Source organism: Colius striatus, chromosome 9, assembly GCF_028858725.1.
Source record: "Colius striatus isolate bColStr4 chromosome 9, bColStr4.1.hap1, whole genome shotgun sequence".
NCBI classification, from domain to species: domain Eukaryota; kingdom Metazoa; phylum Chordata; class Aves; order Coliiformes; family Coliidae; genus Colius; species Colius striatus.
The window spans coordinates 745,947-771,390 of NC_084767.1; the positions used below are offsets into that span (position 1 = coordinate 745,947).

General features: G+C 42.5%; 1 protein-coding gene across 3 annotated transcripts in view; it reads left to right on the plus strand.

The window, feature by feature from the left end:
* Positions 1–25,444, plus strand: part of GALNT10 (polypeptide N-acetylgalactosaminyltransferase 10) — a 91,347-nt gene that overhangs the window by 56,966 nt on the left and 8,937 nt on the right. For all 3 annotated transcript variants that reach the window (XM_062002137.1, XM_062002138.1, XM_062002139.1), the window contains 6 exons: positions 11,033–11,218; positions 12,848–13,031; positions 13,930–14,047; positions 22,440–22,547; positions 24,377–24,598; positions 25,305–25,421. In XM_062002137.1, the coding sequence (XP_061858121.1) occupies positions 11,033–11,218; positions 12,848–13,031; positions 13,930–14,047; positions 22,440–22,547; positions 24,377–24,598; positions 25,305–25,421 (935 nt within the window). The remainder of the gene's footprint in view (positions 1–11,032; positions 11,219–12,847; positions 13,032–13,929; positions 14,048–22,439; positions 22,548–24,376; positions 24,599–25,304; positions 25,422–25,444) is intronic.

Genomic DNA, 25,444 nt, shown 5'->3' on the forward strand with positions numbered 1-25,444 from the left:
TCAGCTTCCTTTGTTTCAACACTATCCTGTAGCTGGCTTGAACATTTACTGTCCAGGGAGTCTCAGAGCCCATCCATTCAGCGAGTGTCAGAGGAAGCCACAGCCAAATCCTCCTTTTTTTTTTCCTTTGAAAATAAATCCCTGTGACTTTTTAAATCTCTCTTTATATTGCAGTACAAGTAGTTCTGGAGGTAGCCATATGGGATAATCTGAAAGGAAAAATGAATGTGGGTAAGGCTACTTGGCTGAACCACGTGCAGCATAATTTGGTCTGAAGGGCAGAAGCCACTAAGTAGTGTACTGAAGGGAGAAGGCAAGGGGTGATTAACATGCCATTTGGTGCGGCATCAGGTATGTAGCAATACAACTCTGTTCCATTAACTGCATCTGCCAGGCCTTAATTGAAAGAAATCATGTTCTTAGGATCTGAAATAGAAAAAAGGTTTAATACTTTAATTTTTTTTTTATCTTTAAATGGAACAGTAAAGGATTTATGCAGCTGAAGAGATTATCTTTTCATCGCTAGGCACATACATTGAAAAAGTCTCTTTTCCTCTTAAATGTGCTAAAGTGCATCTGGTTAGTACATCCCTGAATGTGCAGTGGCTGTGCTCAGGACAAAGTGGTGACAGTCTTTCTAACTGAATTTTCAACACATGAGTCTTTTAAAGCTTTTTACCTTAATATATTTTAAGAAAGAAAAAGCCAAGCTTTTTGTATGCAACTGTGTTTTACTACAACCTTTCCTTAAACGTTGCTTTCAAGGTCTCTTGCAGAAGTTGTGGGAACTATTGTCTCAAACAACTGATAATTTACAAAAATAATCCTTTTAAGCCACAGAATAAAGGGGATTTTTCCTTTCTGTTAGAATTCATTGCAGACCATCTCAGGTCTCTTTAGACTCTCATAAATAACAGCTTTGAAGCAAGTGCCGGTGAGATCTTCCCTTGCGTAAGTGGGAGAAGCTCTTCTAAGTGAAAAGTCTTGGAAGTCTGAGAAAACAAATGTACCACTTAGTTTCATTACAATGAAATTCTGTCATGAAACATACACATTTTGATACCCGTATGTCATGAAATGTCAGGGTTGTGGGCCTGACATTTGTCTGGTGGTTTAACGCTACCAGGTGCATAGAGTTGTGGTGAGCAGTTCTCAGGCTATGGTCAAGTGCAAAGAATCTCGTATTTAAATGGTTCTGATGGAAGCCAATACCAATGTCGTTTTTCCATGTACAAAATTAATTGTTTTGGGTGAATACCACTAGTTCTGGTAGTGGCACCAATATCATGAAGTGAAACAGGCTTCTAAGTAATTTCAGTGGTTGATCCACAATCTGGATGTGATATTTGTTACCCAAACACTGGTGTGACTTATAGGTGGCACAGCAGAGCACTTATGGGTGTAGGGGTCAATCTGGGAGCTTACCAATACTGTTTGGTAGTGAGCACCAAATGGAGTGAAGCCATAAAATAAAACCTGATGCAGACATCCAATTTTGGTTTATGAAACGAGAGGGATGTGTTATTCTCTATTTCTGGCAGTGTCTGTGAGTGTGGGGATGCTTTTGGTAACTTAGTGACACTTTTTTTGAAGCCATAGGGAACTGTGGATGGGGCTCAATTTTGTTTTCCTTAGTATTCATTTTTATGTGTCTTTAAACATAATTTCTGCTTGTGTATCCCTTTCATAAAGGGATATATTAAACCTGCATTGTTCATTAGGCAATGGCTGGAGAGTATTAAAAATATATTCTCTAGTGTTTTGAGGGACCAGAGAGCCCGCTGTAGTTGTTTACTGCAGCTTTTTTGTGACAGCCTAAAATAACTAACCAGCTTACTTTTCATCATCCTATATTTATTACTTTTAAGATGCTATGACTGAAAGATCCTTCTAGAAAGGAGGTGAAGTGGCCTTAAAAGGTCCTGTTTACTATGACCTCTTTCTCAGCTAATTACTGTGTAGTGAAGGATGTCTGGCAAACTGAAGTTTTAAAGAAATAAATAATTGAGGAGCAGAGTTTCCTTTACAGCTCATTAAATGAATCCAACTGCATTGCTTGCTACTAAGAAACCCTGTGCATGTAGCTTCTATTAGGGGGATTTTGCAGGAAAACAGCTTTAATTTTATTCTTCTCACCTTGAAGTCATATCCTCATCTGCCAGGAGTCAAAAATCTAGATATCTGCCAGCTGCAGTGCAAATCAGCATTTTAATACTTTACAGCTGCTTCTCTATAGAAGTTAATTAGAAATGTGATTCAAACACCCTCTGCCAGTACTCATGTATGATGTCTATTATTGGTAATCATAGTTTCTGCTATTTAAGTTTGCATTTGGGGTGGTATTGACAAAGAAGCTGTTCCTACATAGCCATTTTGATAAAGGTGGACACTTCACTTTGAGAAAATTGGAAGGTGATGCTGCTGCAGTTTAAGAGTAGGTAATCTAAACCACATGCCTCTTCTGTATAGTTTTAGTTGCAGTGATGTTTTCAAAGAAATACCTCACTCAATCTTTCATTTCACTATCCATTTATAAATGCCATGAGGACTACTGTTGCCTGTTACCCACATCGTTGTCTCCAGTAGAACACAGCAGTCCACTATGCTGGATTGAAAATCAGGGTGCCTTCTGCTGTGAGTACTACCCTCTCCCCTCTGTCATCCAGCTAAAATTAATGTGTTAGCTGAGAACAATATTTTCCATGAGATGGTTCAGTTTTGGTATCAGTACAGCTGTGAACTGTCCTGGATTTGTGCTTCAGGATTGAATAGAATTATTGACCTTTCTGGGGATGTCACTGACTTATTGTGATAGTTCCATTTCTTGCCAATAAACAAGAGCATTGGGAACTTGAGGCCTGGAGGAAGAGTAAATATGAGTTTGTAAAATATACTTCTGACATGCCAGAGTTTGTTACTACAAATCAAATGTGTCTCTATTTTTCTGCAACTGTATTCATAACTTTCATTTGCCAAGTACTTCATTTTCTGTTCTCTGGCATACAGGCTACAAGACAAACACGTTTTTACTGTGTCATTCATGGTTATTAATGTGTGAGCATTACTGTAGGAATGAAGGATTATCAGTTTTCCAATATTCTGTTTGGCTGCAACCCCAAAGCAAGAATTTTGTGGGTCTGTGCTGCTGATTTTTAGGGTTCATAGTTGTTCTTCCTCTCTTAGACGTTTGAGATCAAAGAACTCCAAGAGGGTGCATTCCTACCAAATCAAAGCAACTTTCAAGTGAGTTCCATCTTGGACCTAATGGCATAATAGCAAGATGAAAATCCAGAGTAGAGTTTTGTGTTAATTCTTGTGCTCTGTCTGAAATATTTCCTTTTATTTGTTGGTTTGCAAAGACTAAATACTTCCAAGTCAAGCAGTTATTTGTACGTTCATAGTGCCGATAAAGGCAAAGCTGAATCTCTGAAGACTGAGTTGGGTTGGGGTCTTTTGTGGGGTTGGGGTTTTTTGCTTTTTTTTCTCCAGCAAAACTCCATCAATGACTTTTAAGGCTTTCATCTCATAGCTTTGATATGTTCCAGAATGTTTCAGTCTGAAATGTCTTAACACTTCATCTGCAGGCATCTCTTCTAGTGATGGCAAGTTTCATCTTGCTCTTGATCATAGGCTTTAGGTTCATGTCAAAATACACTATCCAGTACAACTCTGACAATAGTGAATGCACACTAATGTGCTCACCAGAAGCAGACACAGCACACCTCTCCAGCACAGCAGCTTGTTCTGACTTTATCCCTGTGCAGCTGCTCTGTTCTGAAGCCTGTGAGCTGCAAAGGAGTTGTGTTAATTGGAGTTGTTCTGTCCTGTGAGCAAACCTCTGAAACACTTCTGCACCCCTGCTTGTCTTCCCAGTGCTCAGAAGGCAGGCAATGATGTAGATTAAAAGCAGTTAAAGACTGATCTGACCTCTTGTGATTTTTAAGTCTAACATGGAAAATGGAGTATAAATTTGCAGGATCCTGTGTATATTAGCCTCAAGCTGCTGGAAGTGGTGATGCCGTTGGTACAGTGCCTTGGCTTAATGCTTTTCAGTCTTTTCACCTGCCCATACAGTGTTTATCTGTTCAGTAGGGGAGTGTTAGCATTGAGCAGGAGTGCAGACATTCTCTTGGTTGAACAACTGGATAATCAAAAACACTTATTTGCCCTTAAGATAAGGGCACAGATTCTTCATGTTGAAGGCGTTATTTGGGACAGTAATACCCTTCCTGCTAGTCACCATGGCTACATCAAACTTGAGCTGAATATTAAGTGTACTGCAAAGAGTTCACTCCTGTTCCAGGGACTGCAAAGGCTATGTAGGCCAAAACCTGCAGCTATCTAGTTTGTATGTCAGCAAAGCAGCCTCTCTGGTGTTAAAAGCAATCTACAATGACTGGGAGTCACAAAATCACCTCTTTACATCAAACGTAGTCAACAGAAGAGGAAAAAACCTAAGTGGAGGCTTTAATCTTGATACATATTTAATGGGAAGGGAGAAGAGTAAACTAATGAGAATGATTCTTTGCTCTGGAAAAAATGGGTTATGGCACAGGAAGGAAAACTGATATTGTAGTCGGTGAGTCAGTGTGCAGGAGTGAAGATGAGTAAATGGGGCTTTCTGGATTCTCTCAGGAAGAAACAGTTGGAATAGAGTTCCTTTACAAATGAAACTTTTCTGAGAGATTAGGTGGTTATGCTGTAGCTAAAGTGTTTATTCCCTGTGTGTTTCCCTGAAGCTTGAACTTCCCCTGGGATCTGGGTGTATCTATATGCTAATGCCCATAAATGTGAATTTTCTCATTTTAAGATTACGCCTTTGTCTCAGTATTCAATGCTATGGCTTTCCTGAAGCCATAACTGAGCAGGGTTTGGATGGCTGCTGTAGAGTGGAGGAAGCCATGAGAAAGTTCCCTTTACAAATTCAGGAAGCAATTGATGATGCAGGCAAGCCAGCGCTCAAAGCACACAGCACAGGCTCGCACAAATGGTCTTTGCCCCAGCAACTTGCAGTCTGGTTTATTTCTTGTGCCCCAGGCTTCCACTTCTGTGCACTTTATTGAACCTAAAATGGAAGCTTGGTTTTAAAATATTTAGAGAACAGTTAACAAGGTTTCTAGAAACCTAGTTCACTTAATATTTGTTCTAATCTAAACAGTGATGGCAGTTATATTAGCAAGTGGGGTGGTACACCTTCAGCTATTGTCAAATGCACAGGAACCTTTTTTTTCCCCCTAGTACTTGTTTGCAAAGATGTGCTGAGACCCAACACTGATGCAGAACAAGCAGTGGAAACTGGGCCTCCTCCCCTTTAAGAGTCGACCACAGCACTGTAGTCAGTGAAGCAACAGATACTAATTTTCTCCCTTCCCAGGCCTTTTCTTCTTTGTTTGTAAGAAGACTCAGCTTGGAAAGCTGTAATCAGCTTAATCAGTTCTGCTATTATTGGGACTGGTGTTCATAGTACAATTTATTAAATCAGTTTATTATCCTCCCAACCAACTTCAGCAATCAGAGGGTGAAAACACTGAAAGAAAATTAAAGCTAGTCTAAGTGCTGCCCGTTGGGATAACAGCACATTCTGCTATTTAAAAGGATTACTCATCTGCACCAAAACAGGGAGAGAAGTTAATTTTAATGATGTAGAGCTTTCTATTTCAGGGAGACCTGGTTTGCACATTGTGATAGATTCAGGAAGAAGTATAATTCATTCTTAAATTGTTAAACAGCATGTTAGGGCCAAGTATCTAAGTAAAGATGAATGGATTCGTTTATCTTAAACGAGCACGTCTGCATGTGGGAGGGTAGGGACAGGAGGCTGGGATAACCTGTAAACAAATGCCAGATGAACACTTCAGGTTTTGGTGGTTGAAAGGTAACAAAAATAGCCTGCAAGGAAGGGAAACCAGCCCTGTCTACTTTAAAAGGAATGCTGCAGATCCTCCTGTCCTCTTCTCCTGTGCCATGTGCCCTTCGGCAGAATATGGGAAAAGTTCCTGAATTTCCACAGCGCTCTCCCACCTTCATAATCTCTCCAGCCTTCTGAGTGTAAGCTGAGGCAAAGCCCCTTGGCAGGAGGCAGGATACGTAAGGCCAGAGGGAACTTTGGGTTTACTGGTGGAACCTGAGTGACACGAAAGTGTGGCTGGGAACATTTCTGATCTCTGCAGAGATCAGAAATTTGGGATTGGGTTGATGGTACTTGTAGCAGCAAGGACACTAGTGTTGCAGATGTGCTCTGTACAGTGTGAAATTCAGAAACGACAGTTGATAGGGCCTAAAGTAACACATGAACCATGAAACGTTGCACTAGTAGGACAGGGCAGATGTTTTCGTCGTAGTTCTTTCTCTGGACATAAATCTGTATCATAGTTTCAAGTCCTGACTGGTACTTCAAATGGGTTTTGGTTTTTTTTACTGTGATAAATGTTGATATTCCCTTCCCAGACAAATAGTGCAGGGATGTCACAGGGCCGTATATAAAAAGATATGCCAACCATGTTATTGCCAGACAAACAATTTTGATCCTAAAAGCCTTAACCTGTTGTCCTCTGCAGTTTCCTGAGTGAAAGTAAAGGGTTTGCTTGCAGCTCCTTTGAGTTTAGATATCTGTGAAAACAAAGGTTTCAGGGAACAGGACCAAAAAAAGTTGCTATCTTTTGAGCCCTGGGATCAATCAGTGACCTTGACAGCTCAAAAGCCTGAGCAATGGCCACATTATTCAAAACATTCCGCTTGAATCCTGCCTCTGAGGGCAGCTCTGCTGGGATAGTGAGGCCAGAAGGAAGAAGTGTTGTAAGACCACAACAGGAATTTGACCAAGTCAAAAAAGAGATCTTCTTTTGGAAACCTTTAACCCTGCTGCTGTTAAGCAGGCCTGCTGCTGAAGCTTCTCTGCTGCCTTCACAGTTTTATTTACAGCTCAAAATAAAGAAAGACGTAGTTCTTGACTGGTACTTTTAATGTATACACTATACATCAAGTTTATTGCAGAGTCCGTTAGCAAGCTCCAAGCCTAGTTTTTAATCTACAGATAATCTTTCTCTCATTTATATGTTTGGGCTGTATTACTTTGCCCAGCGTAGGCGCAGCCATTGGAATCCATCCAGTTCACCTAACAACTTTCATTAAAGAAAATTGCCCTTGTAATAAAAATTACTCACTGAGACAAGATTCCATAATATATTTTTTAAAGCCTCATAAAATTTTGCAGCAGTTAATGACACTTGTTTGGTTTTTTTGAGATTTTTCTTTTAAAAGCAAAAATTGACTTAATTGTCACAATATTTGTAAGAGGAAGAAATGACTGTTTTCCATCTGGGCAGACAGAGGCCATGCTGGGCTGCAGGAATAGCACAGGGATAAGGAAATAAGAAAACCTTATCTTTGAAAAATGCATTTTATCATGTTTTGTACATTGGTTGTAAGGTTGCTTGAAAAGTTGTGAGTAAGGGAAAGTAAATACAGTAAAGTCTGCTCACTTGCAGTTCATGATGCATAAGTCTTAACCTTACCAAATGCAGTGTTCAAGCATGGATTTCTCTGCAGCAATTAAGAGCAACTTATTTCAGCGTCATTCCTCCTGGCTGCAAGGGCAGCACTTGGTGTATATATAGCCCTTGCATCAGTGAGAATCACAGAATCTTAAGGGCTGGAAGGGACCTTGAAAGATCATCCAGTGCAATCCCCTGCCAGAGCAGGACCACCTAGTGCAGGTCACACAGGAACTCATCCAGGAGGGTTTTGAATGTCTCCAGAGAAGGAGATGCCACAGCCCATCTGGGCAGCCCCTGCCAGTGCTCCCTCACTCTCAGAGTGAAGAAATTCTTCCTTGTACTTCTTTGGAACCTCTTGTGTTCCAGCTTATACCCATTGCCTCTTGTCCTGTCATTGGCCATCACTGAGAACAGCCTGGCTCCATCCTCCTGACACCCACCCTTTACGTATTTGTAGACATTAAGGAGGTCACCTCGCAGTCTCCTCCAAGCTAAAGAGCCCCAGCTCCCTCAGCCTTTTATCATAAGGGAGATGCTCCACTCCATCATCTTTGTGACCCTGCCCTGAACTCTTTGCTGCAGCTCCCTCTCCTTCTTGAACTGAGGCGCCTAGAACTGGACACAATATTCCAGATGTGGTCTCACAAGGGCAGAGTAATACCTGGGTACTTAAGGGAGTACCTGTAGCTTTTTCTCACTTCTTCCAGCTGTCATAGACAGAAGAAGATTCCTAATGTGTGAGATATTTCTTACCAGTGCACTACAGAAAGTGTGAAACGCTTTGGCATTTTTTTCCTATGGAAATAGTGTTAAAGAAGTGCTGAAGAACGGAATGGAATGGAATGGAATGGAATGGAATGGAATGGAATGGAATGGAATGGAATGGAATGGAATGGAATGGAATGGAATGGAATGGAATGTCAGTGGATTCGACTTCCTGCTGTCTCTTTGCAGACCACTCACCTGTAGCTCCTATGCTTTCTTTTTTTCCTGTTACATTGTAAAAATGGGAGGTCTCTCAGTTTTTAACTACTTGTTCATTAATAGATTTAAATCAGCTTGCCTTCAATTAGTCTGTAGCAGAACAGCCATCATCACCATTACAAATATGGCCAAATCCAATGACTTTTTCTTCCCTTTCTGGTGTGTGTCTTCTTGCCTGAGGCAAAGATGTGCTGTTTTTTCTTGGTAGCAGAGTCATAGCCCTCAAGGAAGCCAGTAGACTGCCTTTAGGTGTCACCACAGGTGAAATCACACAACAACCAGGACAGTTCAGAAAGGTCCAGGATGCAAAAATGTAAAATGACAAGCACACAGGTGGAAAACAAACGTCTGGGATCTTTCACAGTCTCATTTTCCTGTTTTTCATCAAAATGGAGTTGCAGAAGGTCTACAGATACTTTCCACTGGTTCCGAGCTTTGGGATTTTTAAGACTTTCCAGTGCTTTTTAGGTCTGGTTTAGGTAACATAAATGTTGTGGGATCTGACCTTGCAGGCGCCACAATATTGGTGGCTGCCTTTGGACCTTCTTAGTGATGGCTACCTCCTTTATTATAATGAGCACCCACTCTCATGTTGATGTTGTCTTGGGTACATTAAGGAGTACCTCCTGGTTTGGACTTAGCTCATTTCTACTTGAAATCAGAATTGTTTCTTGTCTTGTCTTATAAACTAATCTTTTGTGATAAACTAACAATGGTAGGGGAGGGTCTGTTATGGTAAACGGTGGTGGTGGTGGCTTTTCTTCTTTCTTTCTTTCTTGGCGTTTTAAGCCTACCCACCGCCTCAGGAGGAGGCAGCTGCAGCAATAAAGTATCTGCTCTCTGGGGAAGGCCCTTATTTGAAAAAAAAGTAATTAAGTGGATAAAATTTCTGGTTGCTTTGAGAGGATCTATTCAGAGGAGACTTGAAAAGGGTGAGGGAAAAGCCTGCTAGACAGCAAGAAGTACTAAGAGCTCTGTTGAGGAGGGAAACCTACGTGGCTATTGCGGGACAATGAGGCTTGTCAGGCAAAACACTAAAAGGTATTTGTGAGGAAAAAAATCCTGGGGAATGTTAAATAAAGCTTTGAAAAGAGCCAAGACCAAGGCAGTCGATTTGGATGATCTTTGAAGGCAGGCAGGTGGTGTCTGCTTCAAAGAGAAGGTGCAGAACGTGTGTTAGTCATAGGGATTTTGCTCATTTTTTCCCTCCAGTAACTAAAACCCTGAAGCACAATTGCTCGGTCAGAACCATGAGGGAGAGCTCATAACTTAGTTAAGTTTATTTGCCCCTTTGCTCTTTTTAGAGAGCTATTCCAAGCCCCAGCTTCCCTGGTGCCCTGTTTGGGGGTGCTTTCACACTGGCTGCCTTTTCAGCCTCTGCCTTTCATGCCTGCTTCGGAAGACTCTGCTGTACAGAATGGAGTGGATTTGTTCCCTCTAGTCAAGGCAAATAAACCTGTGAGGATATTTGTAGTCGAATGATTGCCTCTGTTAAAGTTCTGTTGTGCAAGATTTTAAGATTAATTAGTTAATTGCTTAGATCTAACAAATGAGCTTTTGCCTGGCGAGGCTGGTTTCCTTGATTGGGTGCTGATGGCAGTGGGTAGTACAGTGCATTAATGAACAGTCTCTGGCACACTGTGAATGGAGTTTGCTGTCAAATAAGTCAAACCTTTCAGATGCCTGAAGATCAACCCATTAGTGATTAGGCCAGTGTCAGCTCAGCCTATTCTTAGATTTTTCTTTGGTGCTTCACTCTTTGATGTAAAGACAGCTGTGTGCCCCTCATTCTTTGTGTAGACCAAGCTTTTTAGTTCCACATCTAAACAAGCCAGACATTGTTTTGATTGCTCAGTAATCTCTTTCTGTAGCTCTCCTGTTTGAATTCTTGTTAATCATGATGACTACAAGTATCTGTACTAATTCAGACGTGGCTCCAGTCCATAATCAGTAGCATAAATGTTTCCATATTTAAATGCAAATATCTCCTCTGATAAGCATTTAACGTAGCCATCCAAATATACACAGCAGCTCTGCCTGCCACACCAGCTTAGAGGGATCTCTGACTGGACTTTTGCTGTTTTTTATTTGTGTGGATGGTCATGTGTGTTCTGAAGTGACCAAATGCAACTTTAAATGCACCAAGTGCAGTTTACTTCTGAAAGTAAATTGTCTTGTGTCTCTTCTAGGCTACATTGGTTTTCCACAAAAGTGTCTGAGAGTCCCTGCTTTAATAATGTTCTCCCAGGGGTCTGACAACTAGCTTTTGATTCCTATTCCTTTGCTGTTTTCTCACCCTGCACTCCTCCATCTTTTCCTCGTTCCTCTTTTCTTTTTTTTAGTTTATTTCTAGTGTTTCAGAACATCTTCACAAGTCTTGGTTAAGCAGTCCTGTTAAACCCTGGATTTAAAAGAAGTTATTCTTGCTTCCTTTTTCCTGTCTCTGGAACTGTTCAGTGAGTGTTTCCAAAGACACGTGCTTCTGGTAAAGAAGGAGCTGTGTTTTTAAGGAATTCTTTGTTACAGTGTTTAAATTTCTCATTTTTATACAGAACACCTGAAGAAACGCCTGGAAGATTATATGGCCCAGTTCCCAAATGTAAGAATCCTCCGAACCAAAAAGAGAGAAGGGCTGATAAGAACCCGAATGCTGGGGGCCTCTGTGGCCATAGGAGATGTCATCACCTTCTTGGATTCCCACTGCGAGGCCAACGTGAACTGGCTGCCACCTCTGTTGGGTAAGCATGTGGTGCTGTACAGGGCTGAAGAACGAGCTCTGGCAACACATGTTGGTGTGGAATTTATTTCCAACCTGCTGCTTTCCCCTCATGCTATGGGTAAAAGGAAAATGAAATGTCTTTTGAAGGAAGACAAGCAAACAAACAAAAACCAAAAAAGAAAACTCATGCAACCAACTCAGGTGAATTGTTGGCAACTTGTAGCCTTTAACACAGGATTTTTTTGGAGTCCTGCATCATACAATAACCCTGTCGTACCCTTTTCTTGGTTAACGAGCAGAGATTGTTCTCTTCTGTTTCCTCACCAAATGCAATCTTAAATAATCTACAGATTTCTGGAAGAGTAAATTGTCACATGGTCATTCAGTAACTTGCAGAGAGGAATGGCTTTATGATACGGAGGAGATCTTTATGTACAGTTTTTAAGTAGCTTTTAGGGGTTTTTTTTCCTCCTTATTTAGCTATATTTAACTTAATAGTCTCCAAGCCTGTGGAAAATACTTCTTGTGAATGACAGCTGCTGGTTCGTATTTGTAGAACATGTGCAGTGCTTTCCAAGGCAGTGCTTCATCTTTAAGGAGGCATCAGTTATATGTCAGTTCTTCTCAAGGATGACTAATTGTGAGGACAATGCCTTCTGTTTCTAGTACCTGTGTGCCTTTGGCCAGTACTGAACTCCTTTAGCAGCCGGATTGCCAGTGACCTGTCAAAGCTCTCTCTGAGGTGCAGCCTTGTCAAATAAACTGTGGCAACAGTAGTCAGGTGGTGGTTTAGGAAAACAGATTTGTCAGCAGGATTGTTGGAATGTAATACTGATGCTTTCACTACAGTTTCTATTTGACAACAGCATAAAACATTTGCAGTTTCATGAGTCCCAGGGAGGGAGGACAGAATTAGCTTAAATGCAATTTAAATGAGAACTCATAGAGTGTGCTTTAATTTTAAAGCATGGGAAGGGCTTCTGTCAGATGTGCATTGGAAGAAGAAACATTGTTTGTTACCTCTGCTCTGAAAGCTGCCTTCCAACAAGAGATGGTCTTAGTAATAAAGTATCTAAGAAGTTCCAGATGTTTATGCAGCAATTAATCCTGTTTTGAATTATTTGGTTGGAAAAAAAGGTTTAGGGGAGGAGGTACACTTGCATTTCTTGAGCCTGCTGAGTCATTATGCCATTAGTCTGAATTGCTTCCTGCCAGACTCTGGCAGAGCAATAAAAGCAAGGTGGTACCAGGGGTTATTGCCCTGGCGTTGGATCAGGGCAGAAAGGGTTCATGTCCCGGGTGTTCCTTAAAACAAAGACTGTTCACCAAGTAGATTGTCTGGGTTTATCCTGGTTGTTTAGGTATCTGTGGTAGTGTGGCTGCGTTTTTCAGTTCTGCTTCTAGGTGGTGGTCACTGTAGCACAAGTGCCTGGTGGTTTTATCTCAATAGCTATAGCTTGAATAACTCAATGATTGCAGAAATAACCAGATAAATTGATATAAATTGGAGCAGCTGCCTAAAAGAGAGCAAACAGGAAGAAAGCATGTCAGCCATGGACAACTCCATATTATGATGCTCTCTTCTGTCATTTCATGGTCAAAGGAGCCAACTGGTGCAGGTTTTCTAACATGTTTCTCCAATCTTCAGATCGCATTGCCCGAAACCGCAAGACGATCGTTTGCCCAATGATCGATGTAATTGATCATGACCACTTTGGATATGAGACTCAGGCTGGAGACGCAATGCGAGGTGCATTTGACTGGGAGATGTATTACAAGAGGATCCCTATTCCTCCTGAGTTACAGAAACTTGATCCCAGTGATCCCTTTGAGTAAGTTACTGGAATGCAGCGTGCTAAGAGCTGGCTAACAGAGTAACACCCTGTTACAGGGCTGGTTTACACCTCGGTGTAGTAAAAGTCAGAAGCTGGTGTTAAGCTTCTTGCTTTTTGGCAGCTGTTTGCTTTGTTACTTTGAAGGAAATGCATTATGTAGTAGCTGTGAACACTCTCCTTTTCATTGCTATTTTTGCCGCCTTAATTCCTCCAAAATTTAACATTTCATTTAAAACTGTAATGTGTAACATTTAATGTGGTCATTTATTACTGAGATCTTTCAAACATAACTTAGTACCCCTAATGCTCTGCCAAAAACAACAAACCAATGGTGGCTTATATGTCATTCCCAGGTGGGGAAGAAGAAAACCTAGCAGAATAATTACAGCAATTATGATGATTGCAGAGCATTGCAGAAGTAAATCTGTGATCAAGTTATGTTCTGTTGTTGCTATGCTTGCCAACATGAGACAGTTCTGCTGTCCTTTTATACTTCTGCAGCGTTCAAAAAAAATCTCAATGAAACCTTGACCTCTTGAGGTCAAGCTCAATGACTTGATTGTACCGCTGAGACAGAGCACCTCACGTGCAGTGAATGGGTCCCTCTGGGAGAGGTTATGTCCTGTCACTTCATTGTGAACTGCCTTGCCTGCTTGGAGGAGAGGCATTGACTGGTTCTGAAGGGAGCCTAGTCTGGTCCTCCTCATTTCCAAGCGGGAAATGAGTAGATAATGCAAACCCAACTGTCTGATGCTCCCAACAGGGCTGCAAAAGTACTGGGAACACTGGGTGGTGAAAAGAATATTTATCAAATCTTGTTTTGTTTTATAAATGTTTAGCTAGAGATCTGTGTCTTTGAATGTGTTTGTAATATGGAGTCTGGTTTTTCCTTAAGGTCTCCTGTAATGGCTGGAGGACTGTTTGCAGTCGATAGAAAGTGGTTCTGGGAGCTGGGAGGGTATGATGCAGGTCTGGAGATATGGGGAGGAGAGCAGTATGAAATATCCTTTAAGGTGAGCTATGTTCTCTGGAAATTACTTTTGTTTTAAAAAGTAGTAATTATTCTGAGGCACAGAATGCAAATGATCTGTCTTGTCCTTGCTTTTGCGTGTGACTAAAGGTTAAAGAGCTGGGAGTAGTAAGATAGTACACAGAATAAACAGCATTGATGTGCCCAGTCACTTGTGAGAGTCAGTTTTGGAGCATGGTCAGCTGGGGTGTCCCTCATTCTGTGGTCACAGCTTCAGATGCGTGCAAGGGTAAGTCAGCTTGGATGGAGCTCTCCCCGACTCCTAGGCTGTGCTTAGTACCCACCCTGGCAAGACAATGAAACACTCTCCTTCTCGAGGGAAGGGGAAGGTTCAGGCAGCTCAGTGTTTGCCCAGTTGAGTACCTCATGCCTGAGCTTGAATTCCCAGAGACGAGAGTAATTTACTCTCTGTAGTCAATCTCTCTGACTCTTGGCTGCAAGGACCTGAGACTATTAATTACCCTGTAAGAAGTCCTCAACAACTGGAATAATAACACTGTTGCTGGCAATGACTTCAGATCATTATCTGCCTGGCTTGGGGACAGTTCTGTTTCTTCCCAAGCTGTTCAGTTGAGGACTTTACAGTTTTAGTTAGCCAGCTGACTAATAATGTATACTAATGAGTCACTGTGGCACACAAAGACCACTGATACCTGTGTTATCTTGGAATATGGCACCTGAAATCCATTCTAGGAAGCCCATTGGAGTGTCCCAGACCACCGAAGGCAGATGGCTAGTGGTGTCATCAGGAGTGGGAATCCTTACCATAGCCTATAGTGAATCGAGTAAAGATTTCTGCGTTAAACTCTGTTTGGCCCACCGTGAGGTTTGTCTTTCAGAGATTGAATGTATAATCTTACTGGTATCTGGATGCCACTGAGCTAAGCTAGTCGACCTCGGCACAGGCATAGAAGATGGTAGTGATAACATAGTGCACAGTTCAGCTTCAGCAGCTAAAATTCCTCGTCTCCTCTGACAAGCGAGTCATGACTGATCTCTTACAAAACAGATTCCTAAATCTCAAAGCCTCTGTGCAATTCAGAGCTCTATCCAGTGTGTACTGCTGTACAGCAAACAAGAGAAGAAAACACAATGTTTTCAAGACAGAGGGTTTGCTTCCATTGTTTGTTCACCAGAAGTCTTAAGTACTAAAGTCTCACTGGAGGTCCCTTGTCCTCTGTAATAGCAGCAGTAAGGGAGGGGCAGGGGCAGTCTCTTTGGAGATGTCATTAGGGTTAGAGACATTTATTCTTTGCGTTGCATGTAATGAAATTGTGTGACAATTCCATTCTCTGCAGGAGAGGCATCGACAGTATTCAGCCTCTTTTCCTTGTCCCGTTTTGACAATACTGGTTTCCAAGAGTGCTGACAGTGGCCGGGCAAGCCCTTTGTGTCTAATGCCACAGCAGACAGTCTCACTGCTTGATCTGCAGGAAATAAGACCACTTTATTCATCTGTTTGCTTATCCTCTCTGAAACACACTCTGGTTTATTTCAGTCCCGAGATGGTAATTTATGGAGGGATAAATTTGCTTTAATTAATCTCTGCAAAGACCCCCTTTTTTCTTTCCTTGTGCAACAGAAAAATGAAGTTTTAACTGAAAGAGGCTCAGTGTATTTTCAGAAATTAAGATAAATTGATACATTCATCTGTGGCTGATAGATTTAATAATTCTGCTGGAATTGCAAGAATAGAAGGTTTGTTCATAGAATTTATGAAGCCATGACATTTCCTGGCCAGCTTAGAGCCACGTTTTTACCTTTAGAAGCAGACTGAGATTTTGTAGTTAAAGGGGCACTGTCAAATAATTTAAAAGTCTGGATTTAGATGCAGGGTGCCTGCTCTCACATTATTTATTATCTGCTGGGAATTCAGATTTTAAGTGTGCCAAATTTACAACCTGGCTTTAACAAAGGATCCATTCCTGTTCCTGGGAGTTGTGGGTGCAGGTATTCCTTCGTACTCTTGCTCTTGCATCCGTTGTGTCAGATCTGGCCTTCTCGAGCCTCACCGGGAGCAGATTGATGTTTTTTACCTTAAACATACTCTGTTTTGGCTACCTATGGACTGTGCTTTAATTTTTTTTTTCTTTGCCTGTATTTTAAAATCTGTTGCTGGGAGACTGGAAATAAATAGGAGCCTTTCCCATTTCTGTTTTGAAATCATATGTATTTCTGTCGTCAGCTGGCTCTGTGTACTGCTGAGAAGAAGCTTTCAGGCTGAATGCAACCTAACAAAGAAAACATCAGTGTTTAGGACCTCAGAAATCATTTGGCCAGTAGATGGATCAAACTCCATTAAATAGAAGCCTCACTTTTGTGTGAAATGTGTGCACCAAACATCACCAGTAAACATCACTAGTAAACGTGGCATGCTGGAGAGACAAATAAAAGATTAGGTTAACTTGAAGTTGCAGTCAAATTTTCTAACCCTAACTGCTGGTTTGGAGTTTTCTGGGTCTTCTCATTCCCTTAAACAGAAACTTCTAGATTAGAAATGAGGGACTCAACCTCTCTGTTCCATATTCAAGCAGAAAACACCTGCATCTTCCTTCTCTTCACCTGTGTGTTTCCAGAACGGCTCAGTGCCTGTAAGGTCAGGGATCCTCCTATTTCATGTCATCATCACACGTAACAGGAAGGCTGCAGTCTTGAATTTTAGTCACAGGCATTATACATGTTCAAATGAGCCTCATTTTTGTCACGAGCCCTGCTTGCAGAATGCTCCAGGCAGACTGCTCTGCAGGTGAGAACCATTCTCCTCCCCTCAGTGGATTACCAGGTGCTGACCTCTGAGTGCTCCTGTGTTTTGGAGAAAGTTAGCGAACACACACAGCTGTCTGTGTGGCACTTGCTACCCATCCTTCCTGCTGCCCCTAACTCTACAGCCGTAGCTTCTCTGATCAGTGGACTTCACTGAGGTTTGGGTTTCCTTTGCTTTTTGAGGGTCACTTCCATACCTTTCCTCTCTTACAGTTTTTCCTGGTCTTCTGTGTCTTTCTGCAATGGATGCGAACAAAACAGAATACTTTACCCAAAGTGATAATGGTGTGTCTTTCCTCTTCTAAACACAACTAATGGCTCTGATTTTCTGAATGCTCCTGCATACCCAGCAGATACATACCTTCTGCTGCCTACGTAACCACTTCATTTTCTTTGAGATTAATGTATTTAATTTGGAGCACTGTATATGAAGCATTTAAACTGTGCCTTTCTGCAAACACTACTTTGAGCATGGAGAAGTGCTGTACAGTTTTATTTGCCATCATGTTGCCTCTTTTCCAGTATTTTTGTGGCTTCTCTTCTGTTTGGTTTATGTAGCCTTCACTAAACTGCTTCACACCTCTCTCCCATAAATATATGGTCTCTGATTTTTTTGGGGTGTAAGGAAACAGAAAAAAGTGATAACCCTGACTTGTATAGGCATAAATATAGATGTACTTTGTACCTCAGGTCTTCAGTGGTGTGATTTTCAGCCCTGTAATTGTACATTGTACTTCAGGAGTAAAGAATGAGAATCCATGGTGTCCCTCTCTTGGCAATGGATTGTTTCAGCTTTAGAAATGTTTGACTTGTAATTTAGAGATCGTAGAGCCTTCACCACATTTAAAGGGCTTAGTGCAAACAAGCCATATCGATGGTTGTCCTGAAGTTAAGGAGGAAGCAAAAGACATGGGTGGTACTTGTGATCTTCACTCCTTGCTGCAGCAATAGGCAATGTCCTCTGCACTTACTCTGGTGACCATAGGTCACTGCGTTTTTCCAGATTCTCTTCCCAAAGCATACACATGGATTGGTTCTTCTGATTTCCTTAGCATAAAACACATTGCATGTTTTCCAACAAAGTGCTCCGTAGCTTCTGTTTGCATATCTAATGCATGCATGTCCTTTGCCCCATGTCAGCAGCACACTTGATTCATGTTTTTGCCACTGGCCTCCTGGCAGGTGTGTGGTTCAGGCGCAGCTGCCAAGGGATCACTCCTGATGGCATTTCACTGAAGTTAGCACTGACTGTGAGCCTCCACTGCTTATTCTTGGCACACTCACGCTACTCTCCAGCAGGTCACCTTTGCCCACTCTGAAACAGACTGGGCATTCTGTTTGGGGTGTTTTTTTGGTGGTGGGGGGAAATTTGTTTTTAAGCTATCACATGCTGCTCAGTTCTAAGGCTCTCAGCTGCAGTACAGAGTGACTTCTTTCTCCCTCTCTGGAGATGCAGAGATCAATTTCAGACAATAGACTTGAATTTTTGGGCTCTGTTCACCCTGTGTGCTTGGTTCAGGTTCCAGAGTAGCCTCCCAACAAGCAGCAGCAGGAAAGTGCACCACTGCACTCTCTGAAATGTGATTATTGGAAAATTCTATCATTGCTCTGAAATGCTCCAGACGGTAAGGAGGGGCCTTGCTGGTATGTGTTGTATGAGAGAAGACATTGTGCAAACACATAGGTGGCAGTGCATTTTGAGCTACCTTAATCTTTTATAGAGCAGTAAGTCCCAGCTCCAGCAGTAGCTGATAATACAGAGGATTACAATTTTTCTGAATTATTGGTTGCCCTTGCTTTCATCCTCTCACCTGCCTCGTTACGCAGAGAAGCCTCTTGACTTATCCACTGTGTCCTTCTCGCTTTTCAGTGTGTGCTCAGACAACCAGATAGCTTCTCTCCAGTGTTCCATCCCATGGTCTTTATTTCTGTTGTGGCTTGCAGAAGCAGCTTTCTTTTCAACGCTTGGCTCTTCCCTTTGTGTTTTTCCCTCTCTTAGGAAGCATCGGCTCATCACGGTGCAGCTTTCGGAAACCATAAACCTTGTGTACCCAGATAATTTGTGTTCACACACTGACCGTGGTATTGTGTTTTGAGAGGAGAGGTTCAGCTGTCTTACGTGACACTACTTTCTGAAAGAGCAGAAAGGGAATTGGATCAGCCTAACATTCCCATGTAGAAAATAGGTGGCATATTCTCTCGTGCTTTCATAGCACGCTAGCTGAGTCAAAGGTTCTTGAGTTGCTTTATGAATACAGCTCTCCAGGCCACTGAAAAGATGGAAGTAATATCACCGCTGGTGGTATTTTACTTCTCTTATATGTGGTTTTATTATTGGAGTGAGATTGTGGCCTTAGAAAAATCTATTGTAGTGTGCCCACTGACCTCAGTGCAGACAGATTTTTCTCTTAATTCCAGCAGATCTGTCAGCTGCTGGATTCTCAGCTCAAAACGTAGATTGGAAAAACTGCGCCTCAGGAGGAAGAGAAATTTCTTGTTCTCTCCTAATGAGATGTGATTAGATGATGGTATAAAGCACTGCCTGCCTGACCAGCTTTAACTCGTGTTCTGACGGCATTCTTGTCAATGGCTGCTTGAAATTAAGTGCGTCAAGTTCAGGCTCTGATGTTTATTGTCATGTCAGCCAGGGAGATGTGAGGCACCCTCACACGCTTCAGTGGAACAGGGAACAGCAGCTGGCTGCCGTGGCTGAAGGACAGCACAGTGAGTGTCACGGGGAAGGCACAGGGTGCTGCCCTGCAGAACAGCGCTGGTCCAGCTGTGTGACAGTGCTGTGTTTTTAGCAGTGTAAGTTCTGGTGTGTCATGCCTGTGAGCTGTACCCGTGTTTAAAAACAGCCAGGTATTGCAGAGTTGGAAGCCATAGCTCAGCTAGCAGGCAGCTGTTCCAGGTTTACTTCACTTGCAGTTATTCCCTGACAGACCCCTGGATGTGATTCCCCTGACCTTTAACTCCAGCTTTCTAATGCTTTGGTTAGCTGTGTTTTACCAATGCTTGTCACGCTCTTTCCTTCTCCCCCTTCTTCCAGTTTTATAGATAAGGACTGGTAATTGTCTTTATGGAGGTTGTAATGAGTTCTGTCACCACACAAAGCAGCTCACTAATAAAATAAATCAAAGCAGCAATGAATGAATGGAAAGCATGCTTTTAAAATTAGATTTGTACTGCAAGTGCTGTACTGTCACTTGCAGCAGGAAACAATGTTAAAAAGGCACTGAGTTGGCAAAGTAACTTGACAGGGTCAGTGAGCTCTGCTAGCAGGAACTGGGAAGCTCTCCGTTGCCTCCATGCAGCACTGGTAATCACAGCATCATTTGGAAGTAAGTATTTCAAGGCATGATTTAGAAAAGAGCCCAGAAAACTGATCTTAGATTTCCCTTGTTCAGTACCTCAGTTATGTAGCTTTTCTTTTGTTATTACATGTGTCTTCTGTAATGTCATCTGCAGTGCCTGGAGCTCTTGGCCCAGCGTACTGTCAGTTCCATCTAGCTGCCCACTGCCCCCACCTCTTCAATGCACCACTCAGTAGATGAGTGCTGCCTGTGTTGCTGCTTCACGAGGTTCAAAGTGCTCTCCTCCCCAGCAGCGTATTGACTGCAGAGGCCCGTTTTTCACCTTAGTTAGGGCAGTTGTGTTTCCAGAGATGTGTATTCACTGTGGCCTGACTGAAGACAGAGATCTGGGGCAGGTGAGGCGTCCTGTGGGCTGGAAGCACAGATAACACACGCTGCTGTTTTCATTCAGGCTTATCTTGCACTAAAATGCAGCTGCTTGTGAAGTGACAGGGCTTTAGTGTTGCAGGACACGGGGTAAGAGCGCAGGTTGTTGGGGAGTGTGTGTGTCTCTGCAACTGAGCTTCAGCCTTATTTAGCTGTTTCTGCAGGTTTCTAGTTTCCAGATTTGTTGTACTTCCTGCAGCCCTGCACAAACCATTTCTGTCATAGAAACATGAAAGTTTCCAGACTCTTGTTTCCTCAGCCTACCTGTTAATTTCCAAGCAGAACAATCAAACCGTGGCCCTCTGCAGCAAAAAGCACAGCGGCTACAGAGTAAGAAGCATTTCTTATTCCACTAGAAACCTCACAGAAGCTGAGTGCTAGTTCCTTTTTTCATCTTCATCTCTTCTGTACCAGCCTCTCAACACACAGCAGGGACAAAAGGAATGACATTCTGTAGAATGAGTGTTTGTCAACTTTCTTCTTGGCACGCTCACCGTAACGACATGTGATGAAATACCTTGAACTTTAGAAGTTGCCTGTGAAAAATATTCCTCTAACTGAGAGCAACCAACCTCCATTAAGTTATACGCAGTCAGCAAATGACTGTAATTATTAGGGCCAGTAGACAGAGCTGAAACTCCAGAGGACTTTAGTGTCAGAGCTAATAATTATGCAGGAGCCTTGGCCAAATATTTCTCTTCTGAGCTAAGTATTTAATATTGTCACTGTAGAATATTAATGGAATTGCCTGCTATGTGTGAAGCTGTTGACTAAGCTCGTTGTACAGTGAACTGCGGTGGCTCAAATTAGCTACAGTGAATGGAGAGATCAAGAACGCTGCATCAGCCTGCAGCACCAGCAGACCTTCTGAAATTCTGCTGCCTCTGGGGCATTAACATAAGAACTGGGGACAAAATGAAGGGCAAGACAGAGTCGTGCTCCAAGAATTCAGAAAGTCATTTGTTCTGCATACTGAAGGATACTTTTTCTTTCGGTATTGATTAAATATCTCTGGGAAGCACGTATTAATATATTTCTTAAACCTAAAGAAATTCAGAAAACATCTTTGGTTTCACTTGGACAAAATTATTACATCCATGCTATAAATAAGGAATAAAAGCAAGTTGTGTCAGAGCGTTGGCACAGAGTGAAATCTTTCCAGATGGGGAAGGAAACTTCTGCCATAGACATTAACCAAGCATCAAGGTAGTCGTTTTCAACTCACAGTGTGTTCCAGTGACATCCTGAGGCCTTTTTTAAAGCTAATTGTGTTTTCACCAGGCAGGGATTTCTACTTAATTGTAAGGCAGCAAAAGCAGTGAGTGCGTGTCAGCAATGAAACCATATGAGAGCATCGATGTCTACAGGGGGAAAGTAGCAGTTTCTTCTGCTTTCTGGCACTCAAACAAGCTCATGAATTCCCTGGAGTGTTTAGCATAACACATGACCTGCACTACAGGGATGGCCTCCCTTTTTACAGCAGCATTGCACAACCTACACCCAGGTCCAACACAGCAGTCCACTTTAGCTGTTGTGGTTACTATTGCTGTTAGCAACATGTATCAATTCGAAATGTGCTGTTTTCTGGCTGCTTGGAAATTTTTTCATGTTCTTTTTCTCTAACAAATGCAAAATTAAACTGTTTAGCCATTGGGCTTGATAGCACATGTGCTAAATCACGGCTTGCTTCATGGCTCAAAGTAGGTAGTTATAGAGTTTGAAACTGAGGCAAGGAGGGGAGGGTGTTTGGGAAAGAATGTACTTTAGAAAATCCAGGTTAAGCTTTTTCGTGATTTTAAAGTCTTTTTCCTTTTTTTTCTTCATTTTGTTCCACATAACCAAGAGTGAATTTGTATCTCTGCTGTTCCACAGGTATGGATGTGTGGGGGTCGCATGGAGGACATCCCTTGCTCTAGAGTTGGCCATATATACAGAAAATATGTTCCATACAAGGTTCCAACAGGAGTCAGCCTGGCAAGAGTAAGTGGCAACGGCATTGCCTGTGACAGATGTCTTACTGCAATGTGACCGTGCTGTTGTCTTCTCTCACTCCATAATGGGAAGCAAATGTAGCATTTGTAGTCCAGAAGTTGCACTTGTACAGTGGTCAAATTGAGCAGTTTTGCAGTGGTGGGTGTGTAGCACGAAGGGAAGAGAACCTAGGGGAGCTGCAGACTCATGTGCAGGCATCTGCTACGCTGCAGTCATCAGCCATTGCTGGGTGTTGGGAAGGGACTTTGCAATCAGGCGCTGGCTATGGAATCACCAGTAAATACAGCTTTATTTGTGTGGTACTTCTGTCACTTCATAGCTGTGCTCTCCAAGAGCAGCAGGCTTCAGTGTTTTGGTGATTGAAAGACCTCTCAGCTTCAAGCTTCACAGACCAGCGAATGAGCAAGCTGTCATTTTCCACAATGGAATGTTCTGTGTCATCTTATTTTTTAATCTCGTGTAGCCCAAAGAGGAGAGAGCTTTTGTTGCCTATCGTGCATTAGGTTTCTCCCAGTTATTTTCCAAACTGAGAAGGGATTGCATTGCCCTCTGGTGGGAGGAAAAAATCATAGGAGTGGGAAGGCTGCAAAACTGAAAACCACAAGAAGGTGCCCTGCTGTTCTGCAGTCTTATGGCTTGCACACTCTTAAAATGTTTGCCAGTTTCATAGCAGCGCCCTAGTTATAAATTTGGATTTATTCCTCAGCCCGGCAATGACTTGTCAGAGCAACAGAGTGCTCTCCTGTCTGTGCCATCTCTTCAGGAAGGAGCTGTATTTCTTTTGATTCAGTATTTGGCTCTTGCATGCTCCCACAGTACTGGAAGGAGATGGCAGACAGGTGTAGGGGAGGCTGTTTCTTGGCATTCTTGGCTACAGTCACCTTGAGATGAACACCTGCTCTTGTCAGTGTAGGCTGCATTTGGGGCAGGGTCAGCACACTGCTCATTCTTAACGTCCTAATTTTCTTGGTAGTAAATGTCAGACTGACACCTTTGTGCAGGGTGAGCAGCACTTTGGGGTCACTGGAGTCACTCCTGTGCGTGACATGTTACTGTCGGGCACCAAGGTACCCGATCTTGCCAGAGAACGGTCCAAGGTCCAACAGTCCCTGGAGTGTGTTGTGACAAATGGGTATCTCAAGAGGGTGGTGCTCATTGCTGCCTTGGAATTGCACAGTGGATTAAGCTTTACAGTGATATGTGAAATATACTGCTGCTGGGGAGTAAACACTTTGCTTCTATTCTGAAGGGTCATCACCTGCAACTTCCTTATTCCTGCAATATATGAGTTTCTCTTCAGTAGCTTTTTACTCAAGAAAATGGAAAAATAGTAGTAAGAGAGCATATTGTGAACTGAAGCTTTCCAGAAGGGATTACTGCAAATCCCATTCCTAGATGAATAGAAAAGATGCAATAAGGAGTTTTTTATAAAGCAGCTTTTTGTCAGGCACCTTTCAATGTCCAGTGGTATTTACCAGCATCGCTTTCTGACTAGCTGCTTTACAGAAAAAAAAGGGGAAAAAAATGACTTTTGATTAATGCTGTTTTTCTTAGCCACAAGGAACTAGATATAATGGCCAAGTGCCAAGATTCTGTTTTGACCTCAACTGAAAATATCTTTCTAAAAGTCCTTTGGAGCTAGAGAATAATAAAAATAATCTTTGTCCTGAAGCTGGAGAGAAAGAGTGGCTGTGAATGGAAATCTTCTCTGAGGAAAAACAAGAGGGCTGTTCTGAATGCTAATGTCAGTAGTTTGTGCAGAGTCTTCTCAGGTGTGTTTTCTCTCTCGTTTTCACACGTGGCTGTTACCCACTCAGAACTTGAAGCGGGTGGCTGAGGTGTGGATGGATGAGTATGCAGAGTACATATACCAGCGCAGACCGGAGTACCGGCATCTTTCTGCAGGGGACGTGGCAGCTCAGAAGGAACTTCGCAACAACCTCAACTGCAAAAGCTTCAAGTGGTTCATGAACGAGGTTGCCTGGGACTTGCCAAAGTTTTACCCACCCGTGGAGCCTCCAGCAGCTGCTTGGGGAGAGGCAAGTTTGTGCTCTGGGATCAGGCTGTGGTTTGGGTTTTTTACAGTGTGCTCCAGTATAGGTTTGTTGTAAGGTGGCAAGTGAGTGTTTAAAGATCCTGTGATATGTTTCAAAAACCAGAAGTCCTCTACCATTACATTGCCCTGATCAAAGAGGCAGTTAGACAGCCATTCGTGCTAGTGCAGAGCTACAAAGAGAACAGACTTGGCTTGTTCTGCGTGGTGTGTATTTAGTAGGAGGCAGAACATGCCAACAGGGAGGACTAAGGAGAGGCGGCAGCTGAGCAGTAGTGTACAAATCTCATCTTTCCAAAGTGCTGCACAACTGTGTTGAGCTACTCTGTTCCTTACCTTTCCCATCTGAAAGCCAGGAAAACCATCCCTATTCTTGAAAGTCAGCTGTGGTCCAGGAAGAAGAGTCAGTCACCCCAGGAGTGAAGCTGTAGATTGTTACACACAGCACGGTACCAGACTCCACAGTCCTGTAGCTAATGGGTTTTGCTGTGTCCTGGGGGTTATCCTACAGCTGACGATGGGTCTCATTTTAAGTTCCTGTGCTGTCTTCTAGCTGTTATCTGCCAGCTCATACATAGTTAAGGGAGAAATCTCGAAGCTGTCTTCATACAAACATTGCCACTGTTTGAGGCAATTTAAGCCTTCTGTCTTGTCACTTGGTAGGAGATTCAGTGACTCATTTACTATTTCAGATACGCAATGTAGGAACTGGATTATGTGTGGATACTAAGCATGGAGCCCTGGGATCCCCACTGAGACTGGAAAACTGTGTGAAGGACAGAGGAGAGGCAGCGTGGAACAATGTGCAGGTAACAGTCTGATAAATCATCAG